Source organism: Schistocerca cancellata, chromosome 7 (genome assembly GCF_023864275.1).
Source record: "Schistocerca cancellata isolate TAMUIC-IGC-003103 chromosome 7, iqSchCanc2.1, whole genome shotgun sequence".
Lineage (NCBI taxonomy): Eukaryota > Metazoa > Arthropoda > Insecta > Orthoptera > Acrididae > Schistocerca > Schistocerca cancellata.
The window spans coordinates 44458086-44482893 of record NC_064632.1 but is presented as its reverse complement, the minus strand read 5'-3'; the positions used below and the strand labels follow the sequence as shown (position 1 = coordinate 44482893).

The 24808-nt window shown below is 43.2% G+C and overlaps 1 protein-coding gene across 1 annotated transcript in view; it reads right to left on the bottom strand.

The window, feature by feature from the left end:
* LOC126092636 (transcription factor AP-2-beta) overlaps positions 1 to 24808 on the bottom strand; it is a 411315-nt gene that overhangs the window by 75325 nt on the left and 311182 nt on the right. Inside the window, exon 6 of the mRNA XM_049908359.1 lies at positions 9220 to 9338. Within this exon, the coding sequence (XP_049764316.1) occupies positions 9220 to 9338 (119 nt within the window). The remainder of the gene's footprint in view (positions 1 to 9219; positions 9339 to 24808) is intronic.

Here is a 24808-nt window from a genome sequence, read left to right as displayed (position 1 = left end):
AAATGAAAACCTTAAATATTTTTTTAATATTATTTATTGTGCAGAAGTGGTACAAAGCTGTATCACTTTTCGACATAATCACGCCCACGCTCAATGCAAGTCCTCCAGCGCTTACAAAGTGCATAAATTCCTTTAGAAAAAAATTCTTTTGGTAGTCCGCGCAACCACTCACGTACCGCGTGGCGTACCTCTTCTTCAGAACGGAACTTCTTTCCTCTCATTGCATCTTTAAGTGGTCCAAACATATGGAAATCACTTGCGGCAAGGTCTGGTGAGTATGGTGGATCAGGAAGACACTCAAAATGCAGGTCTGTGATTGTTCCATCTGTTGTACGGGCAGTGTGGGGCCTTGCATTGTCATGTTGCAGAAGGACACCTGCTGACAGCAATCCACGTCGCTTTGATTTGATTCCAGGCCGCGGATGATTTTTTAGGAGATCTGTGTATGATGCACTGGTGACAGTGGTCCCTCTAGGCATGTAATGCTCCAAAATGACGCCTTTTTCGTCCCAAAAGTGAGTCAGCATAACCTTCCCTGCTGATGGTTCTGTTCGAAACTTCTTTGGTTTTGGTGATGACGAATGGCGCCATTCCTTGCTCGCTCTCTTCGTTTCCGGTTGGTGGAAGTCAACCCAGGTTTCGTCCCCAATAACAATTCCTGCAAGGAAGCCATCACCTTCTCGTTCAAAGTGCCGAAGAAGTTCTTCAAAAGCGTCAAAACATCGTTCTCTCATTTCAGGAGTCAGCCACCATGGCACCCTTCTTGCAGAGACTTTGTGAAACTGGAGCGCATCATGCTCAATGTGGTGTGCTGACCCATGACTTATCTGTAAACATGCTGCAGTGTCATTCAGTGTTACTCGGCCGTTTTCCTTCACTATGGCTTCAACTGCTGCAATGTTCTGTGGAGTCACAACTCGTTGTGCCTGACCTGGACGAGGGGCATCTTCCACTCAAGTTACACCATTTGCAAACTTCCTGCTCAATTCGTAGACTTGCTGCTGTGACAAACATGCATCACCGTACTGAGCCTTCAGCCGTCGATGAATTTCAATAGGTTTCACACCTTCACTACGCAAAACCGAATAACAGAACGCTGTTCTTCCCTGGTGCAAGTCGCAAGTGTGTTGGCCATCTTTATACCGATACTGCGACGGTATGTGTGGATCTGCACTATGCTGCCACCTACAGGCCATTCTGCACGATGTTTGTAGCACGCTTACCAACATACAGGATAACAGCGCGAAATTCCGATTTGTTATTACAAATTTAACGTTTTCATTTGACTCACCCTCGTATGTATCACTGTTCCGGATTCCGCTTGGTATCTGTTCTTTCGGACATACCTGAAAGAGCAGACACCACGTTTTCATATAAACGCTGGTTAGCTTCTCCGCCTGTCTGGACTTCGTGCACAGAGAGAACTGCTGAGTTAAGCGTTTACCTTTGAATAAATGTGACTGATTTTACATTTACCACCAGCTGAATGAGAGGTTCAAGGAGTGACCTGAACCCTTACATCTTACAAAAGCCGTAGGATAATTGAAACGGTATAGCGAAATTAGTGGAATGAGTTTATGAATAGGAACCTATGTTTTTCAACAAACGACTTTAAGATCATATACAATATTGTTTAAATACATGTAGAACTATGTAAGCTATATTTTTGTAGAAGTACATTTGATGGTCGTGGTAGGTGGAGGTAAGCATTGGTAAGTACCAGGAGTGAAACTTCTGCGGCCTGTGAGGTTGCTGCTCATTAGGTGCAGGTAGGCAAAGCACATAAGAAAATGGGACGATCGTTTCGGTCCAGCTTTAAGTTCATCCTAATGTCATCAGAGCAATGCTGAAGTATGGCTGATCTCCACATTCGCGGAATAGCGTTGCTTCCAAGAAAGACGGAAGAGCCGGCCGCTGTGGTCGAGCGGTTCGAGGCGTTTCAGTCCGGAACTGTGCGGCTGCTACGGTCGAAGGTTCGAATCCTGCCTCGGGGATGGGTGTGTGTGTCATGTCTTTAGGTTAGTTAGGTTTAAGTAGTTCTAAGTTCTAGGGGACTGATGACCTCAGATGTTGAGTGCTTAGAGCCATTTGAACCATTTGAAAGACGGAAGTCACGGCTCCAGAATTTTCATTAGATGTTAGTGTGGATCTCAAATCGGCCGCTATTATCAGTGGTCCGTATATGTCTCATATAAATGATTGCACGTGCGCTAGCGAAAATTAATCGATGATGTGTTAGGAAGATTTTAAAAAAAAATGGATATGTATTCGAAATAAATGATGTCATGATAGTATGGTCTAGAGCGAAACGCCAATTTAAAAAAGGCAAGAAAAAATTCTTTAAAAGTGTTGTTTGCCATCTCGCAAAATAGGAGCTCTAATAGGAACAAAAAAGACATGAGCTTTCCCCAAAATGAACGACAGGGAAACCCTCACCTGATGTCCTCAATATATAGGAACAATTTGTAGCAGTATGTCAGACGTCACACTGATGACGATGTTGGCTACGGAAAAGGTTCACCACAGGATTTTTCGAGAGAAACTTGCAACATGTTACTATTTCCCATTAGCATAATTAAAGGAGACGGCGGAAGAAAGGGCTAAGCCTCAGGTTAATAAGGATTAGTCCAATCATTTAATCTGCTGTTTCCGAATGCAACACATTCTGGTAATAAATAGTACTCTACGTATCACTAGAAGGCGCTATCTAGTATACACGTGTAGAATAAAAACAGCTACCAGTTGAGGAAGGTGGTAGTCAAAAGTTCTTGACCCAGGTTTCAACCCATATAAATGGGCCTTCTTCAGAAGTCTTATTACGTCTTACGTGCTGATCATGATATGCAGCCAATAGATTTACTCATAATTAAAACTGACAATCGTAAGAACAGCCGTCTGGCTTTGTCATACATAAAATAACACGTATATTAGATGTGGCGCGTATATATATACACATATGGAATAAAAAAAACAACCAATTGCGGAAGATATATATCAGCCAGCCCTTTCAGTTGTGGTTAGTCTAGGGCATTAAGAAGCTCAAGTAATTATTATATCACATTTAAATCCTAAAACAATTGCAAGTATAAGTGCTACTTTCAAGCTATGGCCGTTTCATTATGGTTCTGTGTTGAAAATCATAGGAAATAAATGACTTTGTGACTCTGAGCAATGCAAAATATATCGTCTCTCTCCATAAGACTGTCAAGCACGACTAAAGCTTCGACGTGTTTTCACTTCTAGACATGACGTTACGTGCTAACGTAAGATTATTCCTCAACCAATTCGGCCTATAAATTTTACCTTACGGGGGCAATTGCACTGTGCAGGAACGAGGAGTGAATGTTTGGAAGTCTTGACGCGGCCGTAAAAGAGACCAAAACAGCAGGTGTAAGCTGTCTGAAGGCTGAAATAGCGGCAAGTTAATTTTTACGCCTGGAGCCGTATACTGTGGTCCAGGCGGCCCTTAATCGGTGCTGCAGTGTCTGGAATAAGGACGTACTCTAAGACACGTGAATAAAAGCGGACTTTTACGACTGGAGTCGTTAAAATTCGCTACTTCCACAGTATTTCATGGAACCCCTACCCAAATCGTAAAAGGAAACGCCTACTGCCATCTATTAAGAAATGGGACCCATCGCCAGGGAATCCATTACTTCCAGGCGCGGAGCCCATTTCGATGCACTTAAACGAAGCGAGGTGTCTTCACAGTCGGCCCAACTATGAAACGACGATGCCTGACTTCCTCTAGCCAAAATTCTGCGACCTGCCATTCAGATAAACGAGCCTGTACATATATCTTGCCAAATGAGTCTTCTGCCCTTTGAAGAGCGAGGAGTTCGTGTGAGAGTTTTCATTCTCGTTTTAACTCACCGACTGAACCCACTCAGTCAAGCGTTTACTTTCTGTGAGTAACTTGAGAGGGGCACGAATAAAGGAATATATCCGGCCAAAGCTCTGATTCTGTACCAAAAGTGACCAGAAACAGAAGACAGACAAGTGTTCGTCGAAAACAGATTTGTGCGATAGTTAAATGACCAGAGTGTACTTTTTGAAGGGCATTTAAAACGAAAAGAAAGAAAAAGGTCGTGTGGCACTGACGGCCGGGAGTCCCCACCTATGAACGTTCGCCCGCCAAGTTGCAAATATTTTCAGTTGACACCAAGTTGAGCAACAACTTGCGTGTCGATATGATGAGGACAACACAACACCCAGTGCTGGAACAGAAAAAATCTCCGACCCGACTGGGATTCGAATCCAAACCAGTGGGTGGCAGACGATGGACGTTTCGTCCAAAACCTAAATGTTAACATTAGGTTAAAAATATCTTCTGAGTAGAAGTACATGCAACTGAAGCTCGTTATTATGTAGTTTATTTTCTTTAAAGATTTTTTTCGTCAACTTTTTATCAGTTAGTGTATTTAAAACAATAAAGAACTTTTTTTAAAGTTTTGTAATAAAAGGGTAACAATTCTCTTTGGCGTAACGTAGCTGCTCTCTTACAACATGGCTTACTGACCTGTTGTGGGGAGCTGCCAAAAGAAAATCACACGTGTGCTGCTAGCGGCCGAGTTCTGGTACTGGTGGTAATGGCAGTTTTGGTCAAGTTGTTGAGTACGTGTGATGAGCAGGGGAAGGTTGCAGAGTTCGTGGGGACCAGAAAATGCCCGATTCAAACGGATAATTTCAATTTTTCAAATAACTACAGCACGTATTGAGTCCATTCTGAGACCACTCAACATATACAATACTATTACAAATTGATTGATTGTCATCATTTGTTAGGTTTTACTTTAAGATGAACCATCATCTTTACTTACGTTCTGTTTAACATTAAGAAAATCTTTCAGACAATTTTTAAATAATTTATTTGCCGATGTGTTTCGAGGACGTATTTCGTCCTGCTAATTACGTGTTCTGTTACGTCTGTTAGAACACAATACTTCTGTTTGTAAAGTACTTCTTCTGAGAGATTCCGGTTTCTGTACTCATGTTACGCGAAACGCACCTGTATGGTTCGGAAAGGTTAGAAACATGAAATCTGACAGGTTCACGAACGTTGTTTGTTACAAGTGTATTTTCTGTTGTCTGGCATCCTTAATTATTATAGTTTTGTTAAAGTCACGGAAATGGATAATGAAGTGGATTTACTGTTTTAGTTAAGATCAGACGAAATTGGGAGTGTCAACTGCCTCAGACCAGTGTCAGTGAATGGAATTTTTTTTAACAAAGTCAGGTGACAAGAGAAGTAAACACAGATGTGTCTAGAAAACTGCAAGACGAATATCTCTGATATAAATTCCAGATTCATGCTTTTTAATTACTGTTTAGTTTATGCAAGTTAATCAGTTTCGCTTGCTGTGCGAATATCTAGTAATCTATGAAATACGATGCTTGTTAATGCTAAATATGATATGTCTCTTTGTGAAGATATATTGAACGAGTCCAAAGCATTAAATCTTGCATCAGTGCAAATATCAAGAATGTGCTCGAGACTAAGAAGGGAAAAATTATACTCGCTTCACGACTGCTAATGGAAATTTGCATTTGTAAGCTGTGTGCTAATATATTTGGGAGCTGTCGTCTTCTTCGACGATGCATAACACGATGAGTTAAGTATCGGAGAGAGATAGAGAGGGAGGGAGGGAGGGAGGGAGGGAGGGTGGGAGGGAGAGAGGGAGGGGGAGGGGGAGAGGGAGAGAGAGAGAGAGAGAGAGAGAGAGAGAGAGAGAGAGAGAGATATGTTTGTCTTATTCCCAGACGAATACGGCGCTCAGATTATCAAATTTAGATCATTAATCCTGGAAGGTTGAATGTCGTAATACGTAGGTAGTTTTACTGACGAACCACACAACAATACTGAAACAGTATTTGTCAGTATTGAGGTTCTTGCTGATTTATGTATTTATTTTAGCTTGTGGTGCTTCAACCAGTCTTATCTTGACGACAGACGCCATCTAAAATATACTTATAATAAGCAAAGAACACAGAAGACAGTAATGTAGCAATCTGTATTTTACTGCAGATCTAGTCTGATTTCAGCTACAGTACAGCTATCATCAGCGCGTTTAATAGCGAGTAATACAGACCCAGAAAACTTGTATATTCCCATGTTGTTTAACGTGAACTGAGCTACGGGCAGTTTAAGATCGTTTCAACAACATGGGGATATGCAAGCTTTCTCCGTCTATATGACTCGCTATACTGTAGCTGAAATGTAGCTAGATCTGAAATAAAATATATATACAAAAAAATGGTTCAAATGGCTCTCAGCACTATGGGACTTAACATCTGAGGTCATCAGTCCCCTAGAACTTAGAACAACTTAAACCTAACTAACCTAAGGACATCACACACATCCATGCCCGATGCAGAATTCGAACCTGCGACCGTAGCAGTCGCGCGGTTCCTGACTGAAGCGCCTAGAACCACTCGGCCACCGCGGCCGGAGAAATAAAATAAAGATTGATACGCGACTGTCTGCTATCTTATTTCCTGATTATAATCATTTTACAGCCACTGAGTCCAACGATTCCCAGTGGAATCTGACCCGATGGAAACACACGTAACATATGATTTGGTTTTTTTTTTTTTTCAAAATCCCAAGAAAACACATTCTTCGCTGTCACAAGAAAAAATTTCCATGGCAATGGAAGGAAAAGTACATTCTAAGCCCTGATAACCAGTAAGCACGTGTATGGAGATGTCCCGGAAATGGTGGGATATCAGTGTGACTGCCGCCTGCCTTACTGCCCGACAACCACGAGTGGTAGTCTGTGGTTGCATTTCATTTCATAGCAGGACCCCTTTGGTTATCATCCGTCGCACCCTTACGTCGACGATCTTCTACTTCCCGTTTTGTTGCCCCCCCCATGACAAGCCATGCTGGGCTTATATTTCAGCAAGATAATGCGCCCTCGCTGCTTGTCTTCGTGCTTACCAAACCCCACTTTGGCCAGAAAGGTCGCCGGATCGCTTCCCAAATGAGAACGTTTGGAGCATTATGGGTAGGGTCCTCCAACCAGCACGGGATTTTGACGATCTAACGCTAGTTGGACAGCATTTGGCACGATATCCTTCAGGAGGACACCGAACAAATTTCTCAGTCAGTGCCATGCCGATTAACTGCTCAGATGTGGGCCAACGGATCAGTGACTTAGAGCTCAGTTTGCGAAGCTCTTTCTCTTGCATAAATCGTCTAATTTTTTGTGAATCTGTAATAATTTGTATGCTGTCGAGTACATGTACATCACATCTGCCGATTTCCGTCTTATTCGAATGATTCCTTTGTTTTCAGTCGTTTTTAATGTCGTGAGAAACCAAAGAAGACCTAGTTATGGGCTTTTGTTGTTGTGGTCTTCAGTCCAGAGACTGGTTTGATGCTACTCTATCCTATGCGAGGTTGTTCATCTCCCAGTACCTACTGCAACCTACATCCTTATGAATCTGTTTAGTGTATTCATCTCTTGGTCTCCCTCTACGATTTTTACCCTCCACGCTGCCCTCCAATACCAAATTGGTGATCCCTTGATGCTTCAGAATATGCCTTAGCAACCGACCCCTTCTTTTAGTCAAGTTGTGCCACAAATTTCTCTTCTCTCCAGTTCTATTCCATACCTCCTCATTAGTTATGTGATCTACCCATCTAATATTCAGCATTCTTCTGTAGCACCACATTTCGAAAGCTTCTATTCTCTTCTAGTCCAAACTACTTATTGTCCATGTTTCACTTCCATACATCGCTACACTCCATACAAATACTTTCAGAAAATACTTCCTGACACTTAAATCTAGACTCGATGTTAACAAATTTCTCTTCTTCAGAAACGCTTTCCTTGCCATAGCCAGTCTACATTTCATATCCTCTCTACTTCGACCATCATCAGTTATTTTGCTCCCCAAATAGCAAAACTCATTTACTACTTTAACCGTCTCATTTCCTAATCTAATTCCCGCAGCATCACCCTTTTTAATTCGACTACATTCCATTATCCTCGTTTTGCTTTTGTTGATGTTCATCTTATATCCTCCTTTCAAGACATTGTCCATTCCGTTGAACTGCTCTTCCAAGTCCTTTGCTATCTCTGACAGAATTACAATGTCATCGGCGATCCTCAAAGTTTTTATTTCTTCTCCATAGATTTTATTTCCTATTCCGAATTTTGTTTTTGATTCCTTTACTGTTTGCTCAATATACAGATTGAATAACATCGGGGATAGGCTATAACCTTGTCTCACTCCCTTCCCAACCACTGTTTCCCTTTCATGCCCCTCGACTCTTGTAACTGCCTTCTGGTTTCTGTACAAATTGTAAACAGCGTTTCGCTCCCTGTATTTTACCTCTACCACCTTCAGAATTTGAAAGAGAGTATTCCAGTCAACATTGTCAAAAGCTTTCTCTAAGTCTACAAATGCTAGAAACGTAGGTTTGCCTTTCCTCAATCTATTTTTTAAGATACGGGCTATGAACTGCAATTCCAAGTACAATTCAACTATGCCATCGTTAGAATGGTGAAAGTTGTAAGAAGCGGAAGTAATTTCTTGACTATCTTTCTGCATGCATGCATTCGTAAAGAAAGGAATAAAATGGCTCTCCTTAAGGATAATAGGAGAGGAAATAAAATTAGTGGAATTGGTCAGAATAAGGATAACATCTTGGCTGGGGTATGTACGGCATAGAAACTGCCTGCAACGAAGTGTAGTTGAAGTTTCCTTCAATGATTGCAGGAGAAGCTGAAAGGGGAAACTTGGAACGTTGGGTGACATTAAAAAAAGATCGCAGTTAGGAGCAGAGCGTGGACGAAGCACAGGACTGAGGAAAGGGGAGAACGTCCAGTCGATACCCGTTGTAAGACAGATGTACCGACAAATTAGTACTGAGTTAGGAATGCAGACTAATTTTTCTGTTCGTTTTTTGCGCAATCCGTCGTGGATGGGAAATTAGATCCTGCTCTTCCCTTCTTCCCATGCAGCATACTACCGAATAAGGGGTACATTCATAGTGGTACAAAAACTGCATCAGAAGGAGGAAGAAGAACAGAATGCTACACGATGCTAGAATGACTGAGTGGTAAACAAAGGCAAGGAACATAGTAAACAAAGGCAAGCGAATACTAAAGGGAGGCAAACAACGTGCACGACGAGCCGCATATCCCTGAACCACCCGCCACCCTGAGCCGTTCGACTGGAGCGGACGGCGACAAGAGGTGCGGCACTCACCTTCAACCAGAGATGTGAGGAGAGTGACGTTGGCAGCTTTCCGGCGGCCAGCCGGCAGGTTCAGCCCGATCTTCTCCAGCTTCTCCCGTAGAAGGCGGCCGCCGTTCTTCGACTTGGCTCTGCAAGGTGAAACACAGGTGTCAGTATCTCCCGTCGTGGCCAAATAGATATATATAGGGTGTAAATTTTTTAAGTTGACAAACGAGAATAACTCAAAAAATAAGCTTCACACGAAAAAATGTGTAGAATCCAAAGTTGATTATTTTCGAGGGGAACATCTGCTGGTGCTAAAATTAGCCCATCACCCCAGGCCCCTGCGGGTGGGGCGGGAGGCAACTTTAAAAATTTCAAATGGGAACCCCCATTTTTTGTTGCAGAATCAGATTCTACATACAAAACTAAGTAAATTTTGTCTTAAACATCTGTTTTGATTCTTGGTAGTTGGCGCTGCAATTCAAGAAAATCCATGTTTTCATTTTTGAGTGGAAAATGGTTACGCATAAATAAAAAAATGAGTTCACTCGTTAGTAAGTAGGATGTTTGGTTAGTTAGTTAGCTAGTCAGATGATCTGTTTGATGATTACAGGTTGTGTATGAAAATATACATGGTTCCATTTTAAAAAAATTAACCTCTACAACGTATGTTCTATATCTGTGGGAATACATTAAACGTATACCCTCAGCAAGAAGTACCAAATGATGTTAAAAAACATAGGTTGAAACAATTTTTCAATGCAACGCATCAGAAATAAGTTTTTTTGGGCGAGCAAGATAAATGGAAGACCTTGTGTGTGTGTGTGTGTGTGTGTGTGTGTGTGTGTGTGTGTGTGTGTGTGTATGTGTGTGTATGAAAAGGATGAAGGAATTTATGAGAAGGAAAAAGCAAGACAAGAAAGTTGGGGTTTAATGGGCTCCGAAAAGGCTCAAAATCATGAAAAGTTCAATTTTTACTTTTTTGCGTTTTCTGAATCTGCAGACTATTACCTTTTAATAGATATATAATTTATTCAATTCCGAAGACTACAACTATTTTTAAATTTTTTTTGAAATGTGTTCTACATGGGCGTGACCCACTGTGGCGCTGTTAAACTGCTGTCAAATGGTGTTATTATTAACGTCCGTGTTCATCAGGTACATTTTAGTGATGTGAGATAAAGTATGTGTTGTGGCTAACCTGTGATGGTTCAGTATATATCGCTCGTGTGATTGTCGAATGTTTCATGTTTATTAAATCTGTCGTTATCTCGAAAATATTCGTAATTAATTCTGTTTCTTGAGTCTATGTTTTGTTGAAGTATAATAATGAGTAAAAGTAAAGTTATTAGAAATCCTCTGAAGGCTTTTAAGAAAAGGAGAAATGTTGGAAAGCCAAAGGTATGTGTTATTACTATAAATAATAACATTCTAACATGGTACGAGCGATGCTTGCTTTAGACAAGGAACGCCTTCGGGCTGCAGACAGGGCTGTAAAGAGTCTAGAAATACAAGCAAGAGTAAACAGGAGGAGGAACAAGAGGAAGCTGGAGGAGGAGTTTGCAGAGGATGAAGATAATCCATCCTATGGACCTGGAATGCACTAAAAAGTTAATCCAATCTTTGTCGCTCGATTCCCAAAACTTTTATTTTCTCATACTAATTACATGTTTTGTAAGGATCTTCCAAACATATTTGTTTCAAACTTTCAGTAAATGTTACACAGTACCTTCTGCATAATTTAACACAGCCTTTTTCCAAAAAACTGTATATTTTTGAATATATAAATAAAAAATTGCAAAAAAATGTTGTGATTTTTCATTACAATTGAAAAAAAATCATCTTTAATAACTGAAGTAAAATTTTGTAAAATCCCTGTGTTAAGTTGTAGCCCATATTCCAATAAATAATCTGTAAAATGTTCAACTTCCTACCTCAAATACTTTGTGAGGAAAGATGTAATTTATAAGCGTTATTTTAACATTGCAAGTATAGGGCGTTCCGGAGCCCCTTAACTGCTCGTCATTGTTGAGCACATTACAGAAGGAGGGCTAACTCAGTTGGGCAGTGTTAAGTATGGGAGTTCACGACTTATTAAAAAAATCGGTTCGCCTCAGGTTATTTATGGAAACAGTGGAAAAGCCAGATGTCAGTGGTCGAGCTGAGATTGATGCCTACTGCCATCTGGGTGAGAATCAAATCTTTCGCTGTCGAGAAAAGAGTAACGATGTCTGAGCGACACATGCACGGCGGCGGGGTGATCAGCTGGTGTCGGCGGAGACGCAGCCAAGACGCGCGGGCGACAGTTCGCCGCCAGTTTTAACAAGAAGCGCTCGTTAGGCGCCGCTGGGCGCCGCGACGCCGCCTCGTATAATGAGAGCTGGCGGCGGCGCTACGTGCCCAAATAGGCGGCGGGGGCGGGCTATTAGCACGGCGCGCGGCTTGGCCGCGTGGCGGAGGCGGCGGGGGGCGGCGGCGCGTGTTAATTCCACGGAACGTCTGACGGTGATCGGACGAGGACGGGCCGTCGCCAGAGATGCGAATGAAATGTAGTCCAGATATTCGCAGGTTTCCAGATGGCCTTATCACTATAGTTGTAGACCTACCGTAGACTGTCGGAAGTATGTGTTGACTACGGTAGTTTTTCTAGTAGCCTTATTGTCAGTTAAGGTCATAGCCACGTTACCTGTACGTTAGGTGTGTTGCATAATGAAATGTGGTCCAGATACTCGCAGGTTTCCAGGTGGCCTTATCACTATAGTTGTAGACCTACCGTAGACTGTCGGAAGTATGTGTTGACTACGGTAGTTTTTCTAGTAGCCTTATTGTCAGTTAAGGTCATAGCCACGTTACCTGTACGTTAGGTGTGTTGCATAATGAAATGTAGTCCAGATATTCGCAGGATTCCAGGTGGCCTTATCACTATAGTTGTAGACCTACCGTAGACTGTCGGAAGTATGTGTTGACTACGGTAGTTTTTCTAGTAGCCTTATTGTCAGTTAAGGTCATAGCCACGTTACCTGTACGTTAGGTGTGTTGCATAATGAAATGTAGTCCAGATATTCGCAGGTTTGCAGGTGGCCTTATCACTATAGTTGTAGACCTACCGTAGACTGTCGGAAGTATGTGTTGACTACGGTAGTTTTTCTAGTAGCCTTATTGTCAGTTAAGGTCATAGCCACGTTACCTGTACGTTAGGTGTGTTGCATAGCTACTGGGCGTTACATAATTTCCAGCCTTTTGTTTGCGTATGCGATCAGTGTCTTACTAGATTCCTGCAGAAACTGGTATCAGTGATCCGTCTAGAACGTGAGTGAGGATATATAAAGGACTCTGTAGCTTACGGAACATTTCTGTTATCTACAGTTATCCTCCTGCTTGTCACTTAAAACAACATTTAAATCAAAGTTGAAATAGTTAGTGTTCAATTCAAGTTTTATTCGAAAACTGTTGATCTGTAATGTGAAATGGAAAGATGTTGTCGTAGATTGTAAAAGTATGAGCAAAACAATAGAGATCTATTATATAGTGCTGGAAAATGCAATTTTCTCAAAAAAAGCGAATAAAACGCAAAACAAAAACATATCAAACTTCACTTCAATATTTCTTAAATCTTATATAAAACATCTTTCTGTTATTCATAAACAACTTTCGCACTTATTAATAATAATGGTAAACTCTTGCCTTTGATCATGATGAATAACTTTCTATTGAGCACAAAATAGCAACAATAATTATATAGATACTTTTATGTATGGGCATGTAAACTGTACTTGTATCAAAAGTAATTGCTTTAGTTGTACAAAAGTGCAGAAGTTACGCGAGAGACAAATTTTTATTACTTTTAAAATGCAGTTCATACTTTGTAAGGATATAAAATACACAATAAACTAACACTGAACGACTTGCGTTTCTAATTATATGCAAAACAAGCAAACAAGGACATAAAAAACAAAGAGAAGTTTATAATGAATCACCCTCCTCTATAATTACCGAGATAAACGATATCATGTGTACTGTCGATTCTTGCGCAGGTTAAAATTATCTCATCTATTTCATTTAAAGAATTCATATTATTTTGTATACGATGTATTATATTTCAGGCTAAAATGTATAAAAAGGAAGAGTTGCGTTTCGCAGGAGCGATGCTGATGCATGGGTAGTAACTTCTCTGTCTCAAGGAAATTCATTATATTCGAACTGAAAATATGTTCGAGAATCCTGCAACAACCCGATGTTAAGGATATTGCTCTGTAATTTTGAGGATCCGTCCTTCTACCCTTCTTATATACAGGCGTCACCTGCGCTTTTTTCCAGTCGCTCGGGACTTTACGTTGGGCAAGAGATATCGCGATAAATGCAAGCTAAGTAAGGAGCCAATGCAGTAGATTACTCTATGTAAAACCGAACTGGAATCCCGTCAGGACCTGGCGATTTATTTATTTTCAACCCATTCAGCTGCTTCACAGTCCCAGGGACGTCTATCACTAGTCCTCCATACGGGAATCTGTACGAGACTCGAACGGCGGTATGTTTGTACGATCCTCCTGCGTGAAAGATTTCTCAAATGCTAAATTTAAAATTTCAGCTTTCGTTTTACTGTCTTCCGTTGCCAGGCCAGACTGATCAGTGAGTGACCGGATGGAAACCTTCGACCCGCTTACCGATTTTACGTAAGACCAGAATTTCCTTGGGTTTTGAGCAAGATCTTTTGCTATGGTATAACGGTGGTAGTGGTTGTATGCTTCGCGCATCGCTCTTTTTACAGCTGCACGAATCTCTACTAAATTTTGCTTGTACTCTGTAAGTAGGCTGTTTATGTTTTCTTATTGGCAACGTTACGTAGCGCTCTGTATGAAAATCACTGGCTGTGCTGTGTGCAGTCTGTGGCTAGTTTGCATTGTTGTCTGCCATTGTAGTGTTGGGCAGCGGCAGCTAGATGTGAACAGCGCGTAGCGTTGCGCAGTTGGAGGTGAGCCGCCAGCAGTGGTGGATGTGGGAAATGAGATGGCGGATTTTTGAGTACAGAATGGATATTATGAACTGCTTTGTATATTATGCTTTTTCAACACTATTAAGGTAAATACATTGTTTGTTCTCTATTAAAATCTTTCATTTGCTAACTATGCCTATCAGTAGTTAGTGCCTTCAGTAGTTTGAATCTTTTATTTAGCTGGCAGTAGTGGCGCTCGCTGTATTGCAGTAGTTCGAGTAACGAAGATTTTTGGTGAGGTAAGTGATTTGTGAAACGTATAGGTTAATGTTAGTCAGGGCTATTCTTTTGTAGGGATTTTTGAAAGTCAGATTGCGTTGCGCTAAAAATATTGTGTGTCAGGTTAAGCACAGTCTTGTATAATTTGTTGAAAGGGGAAGTTTCAACTCAATGTCCCGATATTTTACAGTATAGAAGATCAAGAATTTCTCATAGCTCTTAAGGTATGCGTTTTAGAGTCCATGTTTACTTGACTTTTTTGTTTGGAATGATCAATCCTGTCATATCCCTGAATATTGAGCATCATTTTTGAAACACCCTGTATTTGGCCGGACACGACAGTAAAAACCCAGACTTGTCCGGCTGAAGCCGTACACCTGGCAATCCTAGCTGAGTGGCCTGTTAGCTGAGAACGCATCTAGTCCCTGTGTTCCCCAAGTCACGCCGTTCTGTCGTAATTGGGTCTGGCAACGCGGTCGAGCTATTGTGCTCCGAGCAATCGCCCAACATCGGCGATGTTAGGTACTACCCTGTCGTCATGATCGCGTGTCTACCGCGGGGACGAGTGTATTGTTACCGCAGCAGCCCTCTTGTACAGCTCGTCGAGATGGCGAGTGACGGGCCCGTGTCTGGCACGCGATATTGCCAATCTGGACCGCGCTGCTGGCGACGGAGTAACAAGACGGCGCCGCTGGCCCGCCGGACGTGACGCCGTGTCCGAGTGTCAGCGGTCGCCGAGCGAGCTCTGCTGATTGCGGCCGTTGTTACTACGGGAGCGCCGGGACTGGTCTGAGAGGGCCCCAATGTACGCGCGTTGGCGCGCTGTAGCCGCCCGTAACGAGGCCGGGCGCCTGCGCGGCAGGTGGAAGGCAGCAGCGACCGGCGGCGGTACGTGTGTGCGCAGCTGCCCGGCCAGACAGCTGTCTCGTTACAGCCTCCCACAATGGGCTGTAACTCCCGCTGCGGCGCCTATTGTCTCTCGCCACGGCGATCGGCCGCGGCCATTAAGCGGCGCGGCCGAAGACTTCCTCATGGCGCGCGGCTCCTCCGACTCCGCGAAGGGTCCGCGCGGGTTCGCACTTGGCCGGTGCCAGCTGCCGGCTCGGTGGCCGCTCGCGGTGCGCGAGGTAGCAAGAGGCGCGAGCTCGCAACGACACAAAGGCCGGAGGAATACGCTGTTGGGCCCGTCCAAGATCGACAATGATTGGGCAGATTACGAGTCGCGTTCAGTAACTAATGCAATAGACATTTTTCTCCGCCAACTTCGCTTCAAAAATTGCGGAATTTGTTGTGGGACATCGTGGACTATTCCCCATTCAGCTTGAAACACGTATGTATTCAGTAGCAGCGATGGCGAGGCATGACAGAATCTCTGACCAGAGAGTTATTTATCGTTGCTAGTCTGCGCTTGACCGCGCGAGAGTTCAGTTGCATGTAGGGAGTCGACAGTTGCGTGTAGCGAGCCAGCAGGTTCTGTGGCGAATAGAGTGTGTTGCGAGTGGTGGTACGTAGCGAGTCGCGAGAGCATGTAGTTAGTTGCGAGTTGTATTCAGTTAGTACAGTTGTGTGTGAGGAGTCGGCGGGCGTCGACATGGTACTCTGGTCAAGATTCAGAACGAGGTATATTGTTAAATAAGGTAATGAAGCAGCATTGCGCTCAGCTAATAATGTATTGTAATTGTAATTAATTTGTTCAAGAATCGCCCCAATAATAATTTTGTTTTCAAACCAAGCATTGTAACAAAACAAACATTTTATTGAAAGAAAATTTCCTTTGCTTTTCCTCCAAGAATCAATTTATCACGCTGGTTATTGCACAGGGCCTAAGGTTAGCGCAGCTGGCCTTACAAGATTTATCAGGTTTAGCATAACGTTAATTTTGTGGGGCCTTAACATTTTTGCACATTTTTACTATCATTGACTTTTATTACTGTGGGAAGCTAACATATGGCATTATTTGCATTTTTTATTCAATTCATATCATTTAAAAATAATTACGGGGAGGTTACACTTGGCTCTATGTCCATTGACATTTAAAATATTTTCATTTACATTTTTTGTGGGGAGGTTACAAGCTTCTACAATTTCATGAATTCCGATGGGTGACGATACTGTACGTAGCCTTCAAAAATGTTCAAATGTGTGTGAAATCTTATGGCACTTAGCTGCTATGGTCAGCAGTCCCTAAGCTTACACACTGCTTAACCTAAATTATCCTAAGGACAAACACACACACACACACACACACACACACACACACACACACACACACACACACACCCCCATGCCCGAAGGAGGACTCGAACCTCCGCTGGGACCAGCCGCACAGTCCATGACTGCAGCAGCGCCTGAGACCGCTCGGCTAACCCGCGCGGCTACGTAGCCTTCAAAATGGCGTCTGTAACGGAGGTGCGTTGCAAGCAGAGCGCTGTCATTGAGTTTCTTTTGGCGAGAAACCGGAGCATCGCAGATATTAATAGGCGCTTGCAGAGACCTGATGGTGAACAAAAGCACGTTGACTCTGTAATGGTACTTGAATTACGTAACCATTGCGGCACCTCACCTCAACCTCTCGATACCAGCAATATTCTACTGTGTTTCTGTAAAATAGTTAACATATTCCTGTGATACATTCAAATTTGATTTCATTAATGTAGATGTACTTTGATACATCGATATGTTTGTATTGCAATGATGTTATTCTAATGTGTATTCTTTCTTTTGTCACTATGATCTTTGACGTACTTGTAACTCTGATTTTTGGGGCGCGTAAGCGGTTATTAGTGAGTCAAGTCTTCGTCGTCATGTTGAAAAGACGCAAATTGTAATTAGTTTATGAAATGTGAACTTTAACAGTGAGAAAGATATTTTCAAATATGTTTTATATTGTGAAGTGATGTTGCAACAAAAGTAATAAAAAAGACGTGTAACTTAAACTCGGAGTGCTGATTACTTTTTTACATCACCATTGTCCTAACTTGCAAAAGTTTAATCTTCAAGAATGGTTTATGAAACACATCGATAAAACTTTTGAATATCGCAGAATAACATTTAGGCCTCTTTGCATCCGAGCTTGGAATCATCACTACCCAGATTTTCGACGATTGAGCCACGAGTTCACAACGAGACCAGCGTGGAAAACACGAAAAGGTGAGTGCCTAGTTTATCCATTATTTCATGAAATGACTTTATTAACTGTACTCTAACGACACCTGCCACAGAATACAGGGTTATTACAAATGATTGAAGCGATTTCACAGCTCTACAATAACTTTATTATTTGAGATATTTTCACAATGCTTTGCACACACATACAAAAACTCAAAAAGTTTTTTTAGGCATTCACAAATGTTCGATATGTGCCCCTTTAGTGATTCGGCAGACATCAAGCCGATAATCAAGTTCCTCCCACACTCGGCGCAGCATGTCCCAATCAATGAGTTCGAAAGCATCGTTGATGCGAGCTCGCAGTTCTGGCACGTTTCTTGGTAGAGGAGGTTTAAAAACTGAATCTTTCACATAACCCCACAGAAAGAAATCGCATGGGGTTAAGTCGGGAGAGCGTGGAGGCCATGACATGTATTGCTGATCATGATCTCCACCATGACCGATCCATCGGTTTTCCAATCTCCTGTTTAAGAAATGCCGAACATCATGATGGAAGTGCGGTGGAGCACCATCCTGTTGAAAGATGAAGTCGGCGCTGTCGGTCTCCAGTTGTGGCATGAGCCAATTTTCCAGCATGTCCAGATAAACGTGTCCTGTGACGTTTTTTTCGCAGAAGAAAAAGGGGCCGTAAACTTTAAACCGTGAGATTGCACAAAACACGTTAACTTTTGGTAAATTGCGAATTTGCTGCACGAATGCGTGACGATTCTCTACCGCCGAGACTCGCACATTGTGTCTGTTCACTTCACCATTAAGAAAAAATGTTGCTTCATCACTGAAAACAAGTTTCGCACTGAACGCATCCTCTTCCATGAGCTGTTGCAACCGCGCCGAAAATTCAAAGCGTTTGACTTTGTAATCGGGTGTCAGGGCTTGTAGCAATTGTAAACGGTAAGGCTTCTGCTTTAGCCTTTTCCGTAAGATTTTCCAAACCGTCGGCTGTGGTACATTTAGCTCCCTGCTTGCTTTATTCGTCGACTTCCGTGGACTACGCGTGAAACTTGCCCGCACGCGTTCAACCGTTTCTTCGCTCACTGCAGGCCGACCCGTTGATTTCCCCTTACAGAGGCATCCAGAAGCTTTAAACTGCGCATACCATCGCCGAATGGAGTTAGGAGTTGGTGGATCTTTGTTGCACTTCGTCCTGAAGTGTCGTTGCACTGTTATGACTGACTGATGTGAGTGCATTTCAAGCTCGGCTCCTGTCACCATTTTGTCTCACTGTGCTCTCGAGCGCTCTGGCGGCAGAAACCTGAAGTGCGGCTTCAGCCGAACAAAACTTTATGAGTTTTTCTACGTATCTGTAGTGTGTCGTGACCATATGTCAATGAATGGAGCTACAGTGAATTTATGAAATCGTTTCAGTCATTTGTAATAGCCCTGTATAACTTTGTTCTTGCCCGAAAATGCAATATTTAGCAGCGTGAGCAACACTAGAATCATAATTAATGTTTGACCTTTGTTGTGGTAAGGTTGTTAGAAATCTTTAGGAGAGACGTCTGTCATAATCGCAACTAGGGGAGACGTGGCAGTAAACAAAAGCACGATGAGTCGTTGGTCGCACAGACCTGGTCGATCTCCCGCATGCCGGCTGGTCTCACACAGGACTCCTGCAGTGTTGGAAAGTGCAGACACTCTCACTTGGGATGATCGACCGATCCCAGTCATATACCACGCTGGACAACTGGACGTCTCACTTGGTAGTGTTGTTGCACGTCGTGGACTATTCCCCGTTCAGCCCCTAAAGTTTCGTGAATTTCCTATAGGTGACCATACTGTACGTAGCATTCAAAATGGCGTCTGTAACGCAGGTGCGTTGCAAGCAGAGCGCTGTCATTGAGTTTCTTTTGGCGAAAAACCAGAGCAACGCAGGTATTAATAGACGCTTGGAGAGACCTGACGGTGAACAAAAGCACGTTGAGTCTTTGGGAGAGACCTCTTCCATAACTGCAACAAGGGGAGACGTGGCAGTAAACAAAAGCACGATGAGTCGTTGGTCGCGCAAACCTGGCCTATCTCCCACGTACCGGCCGGCCTCACAGAGCTGTCTCTCCTGCAATGTTGAAATGTGCGGACACTCTCACTTTAGGTGATCGACCGATCACAATCATACACCACGCTGGACAACTGTAACAAAATTCCCTGAGCAAATACCTACTGTAAAACAAAAAAAGGCACTAATGTGGTAATAATCCAAGGAAAACTAAATTAGTAGGACATCCAAATATACATCACAAAGATCTTACAATTAGAAAGGAAAATTCCTGGAAATAAACTCAAGAGACAGGGCCTAGATCTTTCGTACTGGTGCTGCAAAGTATAGCCAATGGAATGAAACTGCAACAGTAGCGACTAAGTGGTGTATTTGTCAAGAGACAGTGGAAAATGATGGTTACATTAACAATGCTTTGCCTTTTAAGAATGACGATGGTGTTGATATAACGTAAGGATGAACCAGTATCAGAACATGCTAACGATACGGTATAGTGTGGCGTTGATACGATATGGTGATATTCGAAGCATCCATGTTTAGTAGCTATTTCCAGGATCGACGTATGGTTCAAAATGGTTCAAATGGCTCTGAGCACTATGGGACTTAACTTCTGAGGTCATCAGTCCCCTAGAACTTAGAACTGCTTAAACCTAACTAACCTAAGGTCATCACACACATCCGTGCCCGAGGCAGGATTCGAACCTGCGACCGTAGCGGTCACGCGGTTCCAGACTGAAGCGCCTAGAACCGATCGGCCACTTCGGCCGGGGATCGACGTATGTTAGAGGCATGGCTGCAAATGCCAGAAACTGGTACGTATCAACTCCCCATGGGAAAACTGCCGCACCTTTTTCAAAAGACCGCCACTGACAATGGGTCAGCTGCCCTCTACGCTCTTAATGATGGACTTTTTAATCACATCTTTTTATGGTCAACGCACGTTCTAGAGAAGGGTGATGCTGATTTTGTATCATAGCTATGTTCTGTCCTTTTGCAAACTTTATAACGGAGGTGCATTCATTTTTGGTGGAGAAGGAACCAGACCAGCCAGTTACCATTCCCTGCAGCTACGGCACTGATAGTATCGGAAAGTGGCAACTTTCGGGTATAGCAGTCATGTCCAGCATGTGGCAGTGCTTGGAATGGCTTTTGGCGTCATGGAACACTTGCATTACGGATAATACTCACAAATCCAACATCACGCTATAAACACCTCAATGCCACAGGTTCGGGGCTTGTTTTCTACCTTCTCTGTAAAGTTCTTGTGTTTGAGTTAATCCCCAAAGACCGCTGGATTACCTGCTTCAAAACATTCTCGTTTCAAGTAGGCTCCAGTGAACATCTTAGACGAAAGGCCTTTAATTGTAGCCGATATGTGAGACGTACTGTAAATCGATGGATTACTTCAGAAGCACTTGATTGCTGCCCCGTTGGCGATCAAGCCTCCATCTTCAGATTCCGGCTTCAGCCACGCTACCGACAATCGAAAGACAGGGTTCTTAACCGGACGAAGGAGGAATCCTATTCGAGTAACTGATGAAGTCTCGCAAAATGAGTCGATCCACAGCGGCCAAAATATGCACCTCTACACGGTTTTGTGATTATCTGTGTTAGGTTTGAAGCTAATTGAAAATGGGAAATTACGCTGTGATGTGGGTTTAAAAGTGAAACGGCTCCGCTTCTTCGCTGCCAATGCGAGAGAGGTTAAGCAACATTCGCGGTGGCCGGAGTCTCGGTTGAATTGAATCGAGAGCCCGGTAATTGACTTCCGACGCGCAGCCGCCATTAAGCCCAGAACGTGCTCTTACGTCCCCCTGATGAGTCGCTACCGCTGATGGGCCGAAACTCGCGGGTGGCCCACCACACCGGTTCGGCGTATCTACGGTACCATAGAAGCGTCTAGGAACACGTGGATTCTTCTGCCGAGTCATTACAGCACGTGCGGCGTTTGAGGGCTACTTTGTGTACACGACTCCGTTCTTCATCGCTTTGCTCCTGGTTACAAAGCAAAATGTTGACATTAACAATAGGCTGTTGTCGTTTTTCATTTCTCAGTTAAATTACATTCACTCAGATGGAGTGACTAGAGTTAGATGCAGTTACATGAAATGATATAAATGAATTCCGATAAGATAGATGAGACATAGAGAAAGCTTTTGACAATGTTGACTGGAATACAATCTTTCAAATTCTGAAGGTGAAACCAGATGGCAGTTATAAGAGTCGAGGGACATGAAAGGGAAGCAGTGGTTGGGAAGGGAGTGAGACAGGGTTGTAGCCTCTCCCCGATGTTATTTAATCTGTATATTGAGCAAGCAGTAAAGGAAACAAAAGACAAATTCGGAGTAGGTATTAAAATCCATGGAGAAGAAATAAAAATTTTGTGAACCGCCGATGACATTGTAATTCTGTCAGAGACAGCAAAGGACCTGGAAGAGCAGTTGAATGGAATGGACAGTGTCTTGAAAGAAGGATATAAGATGAACATCAACGAAAACAAAGCGAGGATAATGGAATGTAGTCGAATTAAGTCGGGTGACGCTGAGGGAATTAGATTAGGAAATGAGACACTTAAAGTAGTAAATGAGTTTTGCTGTTAGGGGAGCAAAATAACCCATGACGGTCGAGGTAGAGAGGATATGAAATGTAGACTGGCAATGGCAAGGAAAGCGTTTCTGAAGAAGAGAAATTTGTTGACATCGAGTCTAGATTTAAGTGTAAGGAAGTCGTTTCTGAAAGTATTTGGATGGAGTGTAGCCATATATGGTAGTGAAACATGGACGATAAATAGTTTGGACAAGAAGAGAATAGAAGCTTTCTAAATGTGGTGCTACAGAAGAATGCTGAAGATTAGATGGGTAGATCACATAACTGATGAGGAGGTATTGAATAGAACTGGGGAGAAGAGGAGTTTGTTGCTCAACTTGACTAGAAGAAGGGATCGGTTGGTAGGACATGTTCTGAGGCATCAAGGGATCACCAATTTAGTATTGGAGGGCAGCGTGGAGGGTAAAAATCGTAGAGGGAGACCAAGAGATGAATACACTAAGCAGATTCAGAAGGATGTAGGTTGCAGTAGGTACTGGTAGATGAAGAAGCTTGCACAGGATAGAGTAGCATAGAGAGCCGCATCAAATCAGTCTCAGGACTGAAGACCACAGCAACAGATGAGGAATGAAAATATGTGCTGTTCTGGGACATAAACTTTTAAGCATTCTGGACATCCATATATTTGTGCTACGCCATTCAGGAAGAAGTGCTGAGGTCGAACACGTTTTAAAAGTGTTGCAGAAAATTAAGCAGATGCTGAAAAAACAGGGTCATTTCTGTTAACATAATATAACAATGCGAAATATCATTTCCCACAGTTTAGTTTTCTAATGTGTAAGAGAGTTCTGGCACATAAGGGGTTGATCGCAAGTAACTCCAGGGTTTCGGAAGGCGACTGCCCAAGAATTACAAGACATACAGAAAACACACCACTATCAGTGGATAGACCGTCTCTCTAAGTTCGTAACTGATATTACAAGCGATCAATATGGGGACTGATTGTGGCGCAGCAAACGTCAGTATGAGCGTAGAATTCATTGAAACGAATTGTAAAAATGTTCAAATGTGTGTGAAATCGTATGAGACTTAACTGCTGTCATCAGTCCCTAAGCTTACACACTACTTAACCTAAATTGTCCTAAGGAGAAACACACACACCCATGCCCGAGGGAGGACTCGAACCTCCGCCGGGACCAGCCGCACAGTCCACGACTGCAGCGCCTTAGAAACGAATTGTACAGAAAGGCTCTACAGCAGCCTGCTTTGCAAATCTTTCCACTGGGTAGCCTGCCTGCAGGGGCGAGCTAATTCGTGCTACAATGCGGGGTGGATGATTAATCCGCGTGTTCTGACACGTCTGACCCTTAATGCAACTATGCTACGGCGTGTATAACGACTCTAAACTTGACAACTTGCTCTACCCGCCGATATGCGTCGTTTTTCTATATGTTTTGTAACTTTTGCGCAGTCAGCTTATGAAACGCTGATAACTTGTCGTGGGACACACACACTGATAAACCAAAACATTATGGCCACTGCCTACTGAGACGTTGTATGCAGCCAGATGGCGTTGCGGGCACGTGAAGCAGTAACAAAAGTATTTAAGCGAAGATATTGGCTGCAAATGGGGAAATCCATTGAGATAAGCTACTTTAACGAAGGGCAGGTTACTACTACGAAGAGCCTATGAACTAATATCTCGAAAACGGCGAAGCTGGTCGAATGTTCACGTGCTACTGTCGTGAGAAGCTACGGAAATGCCGTCGTCGAGGTGAGCGGCAGTTCGAAACGTGCTGCGCCCCATGGACACAGGCTGGTGGGGGGCAGTATTATGCTCAGACATTCTCCTGCGCTTGCGTGGGGCGTGTGGTAGTAATGTAAGACACGCCGACAGCTGCGAACCTTCTCCAGCCCTTATGCTTGATCTCTTCGCCGACGGCGATGTCAGCTGTCGGAATTATAATTGTCCGCGACTCGGAGCCAGAACCGTGCTACAGCGGTTCGAGGAGCATTATAGCGAACTAACTTTGATGTCTGGGCGACCAAATTAGGCTGATGTAAATCCTATGGAACCCATGTGGGTCGCTATCAGGTGCAAATTAACGGCCCATTATTTACTCGAATTACATGACATCTGTGCATAACTCGTGGTCTCGCGTTCGCGTTCTCGCTTCCCGAGCACAGGGACCAGGGTTCGATTCCCGGCGGGATCAGGGATTTTCACCTGCCTCGAGATGACTGGGTGTTTGTGTTGTCCTCATCATTATTCCTGAAAGTGGCGAGATTGGACTGAGCAAAGGTTGGGAATTTGTACAGGTGCTGATCACCGCGCAGTTGAGCACCCCACAAACCAATCATCATCATCTACATGACATTTGCTTAGACATCTAATGCCACATGCCTCCAAAAACCTACCAAAAAACTGTCGGATCCCTGATACGCAGAATCAGTGGCGTATCTCGTTCCAGAGACGGACTAACAAGTTGTTAAGCAGGTGGCCATAATGTTTTGGAAAATTTATGTCACTATAATAGTAAAAGGGTCCAGGAAATGAAACAAAGATTAGCTTAAATCTGGAGGAGGAGAATCTCGAAGGACTTGCAATGTGGCTCTATCGAAGAACATGAAAAGTTAAGTGGAGAGATAAAGTACGACATGAAGAAATAGAGAAAAGTATATCTGGGGAAAGAAGG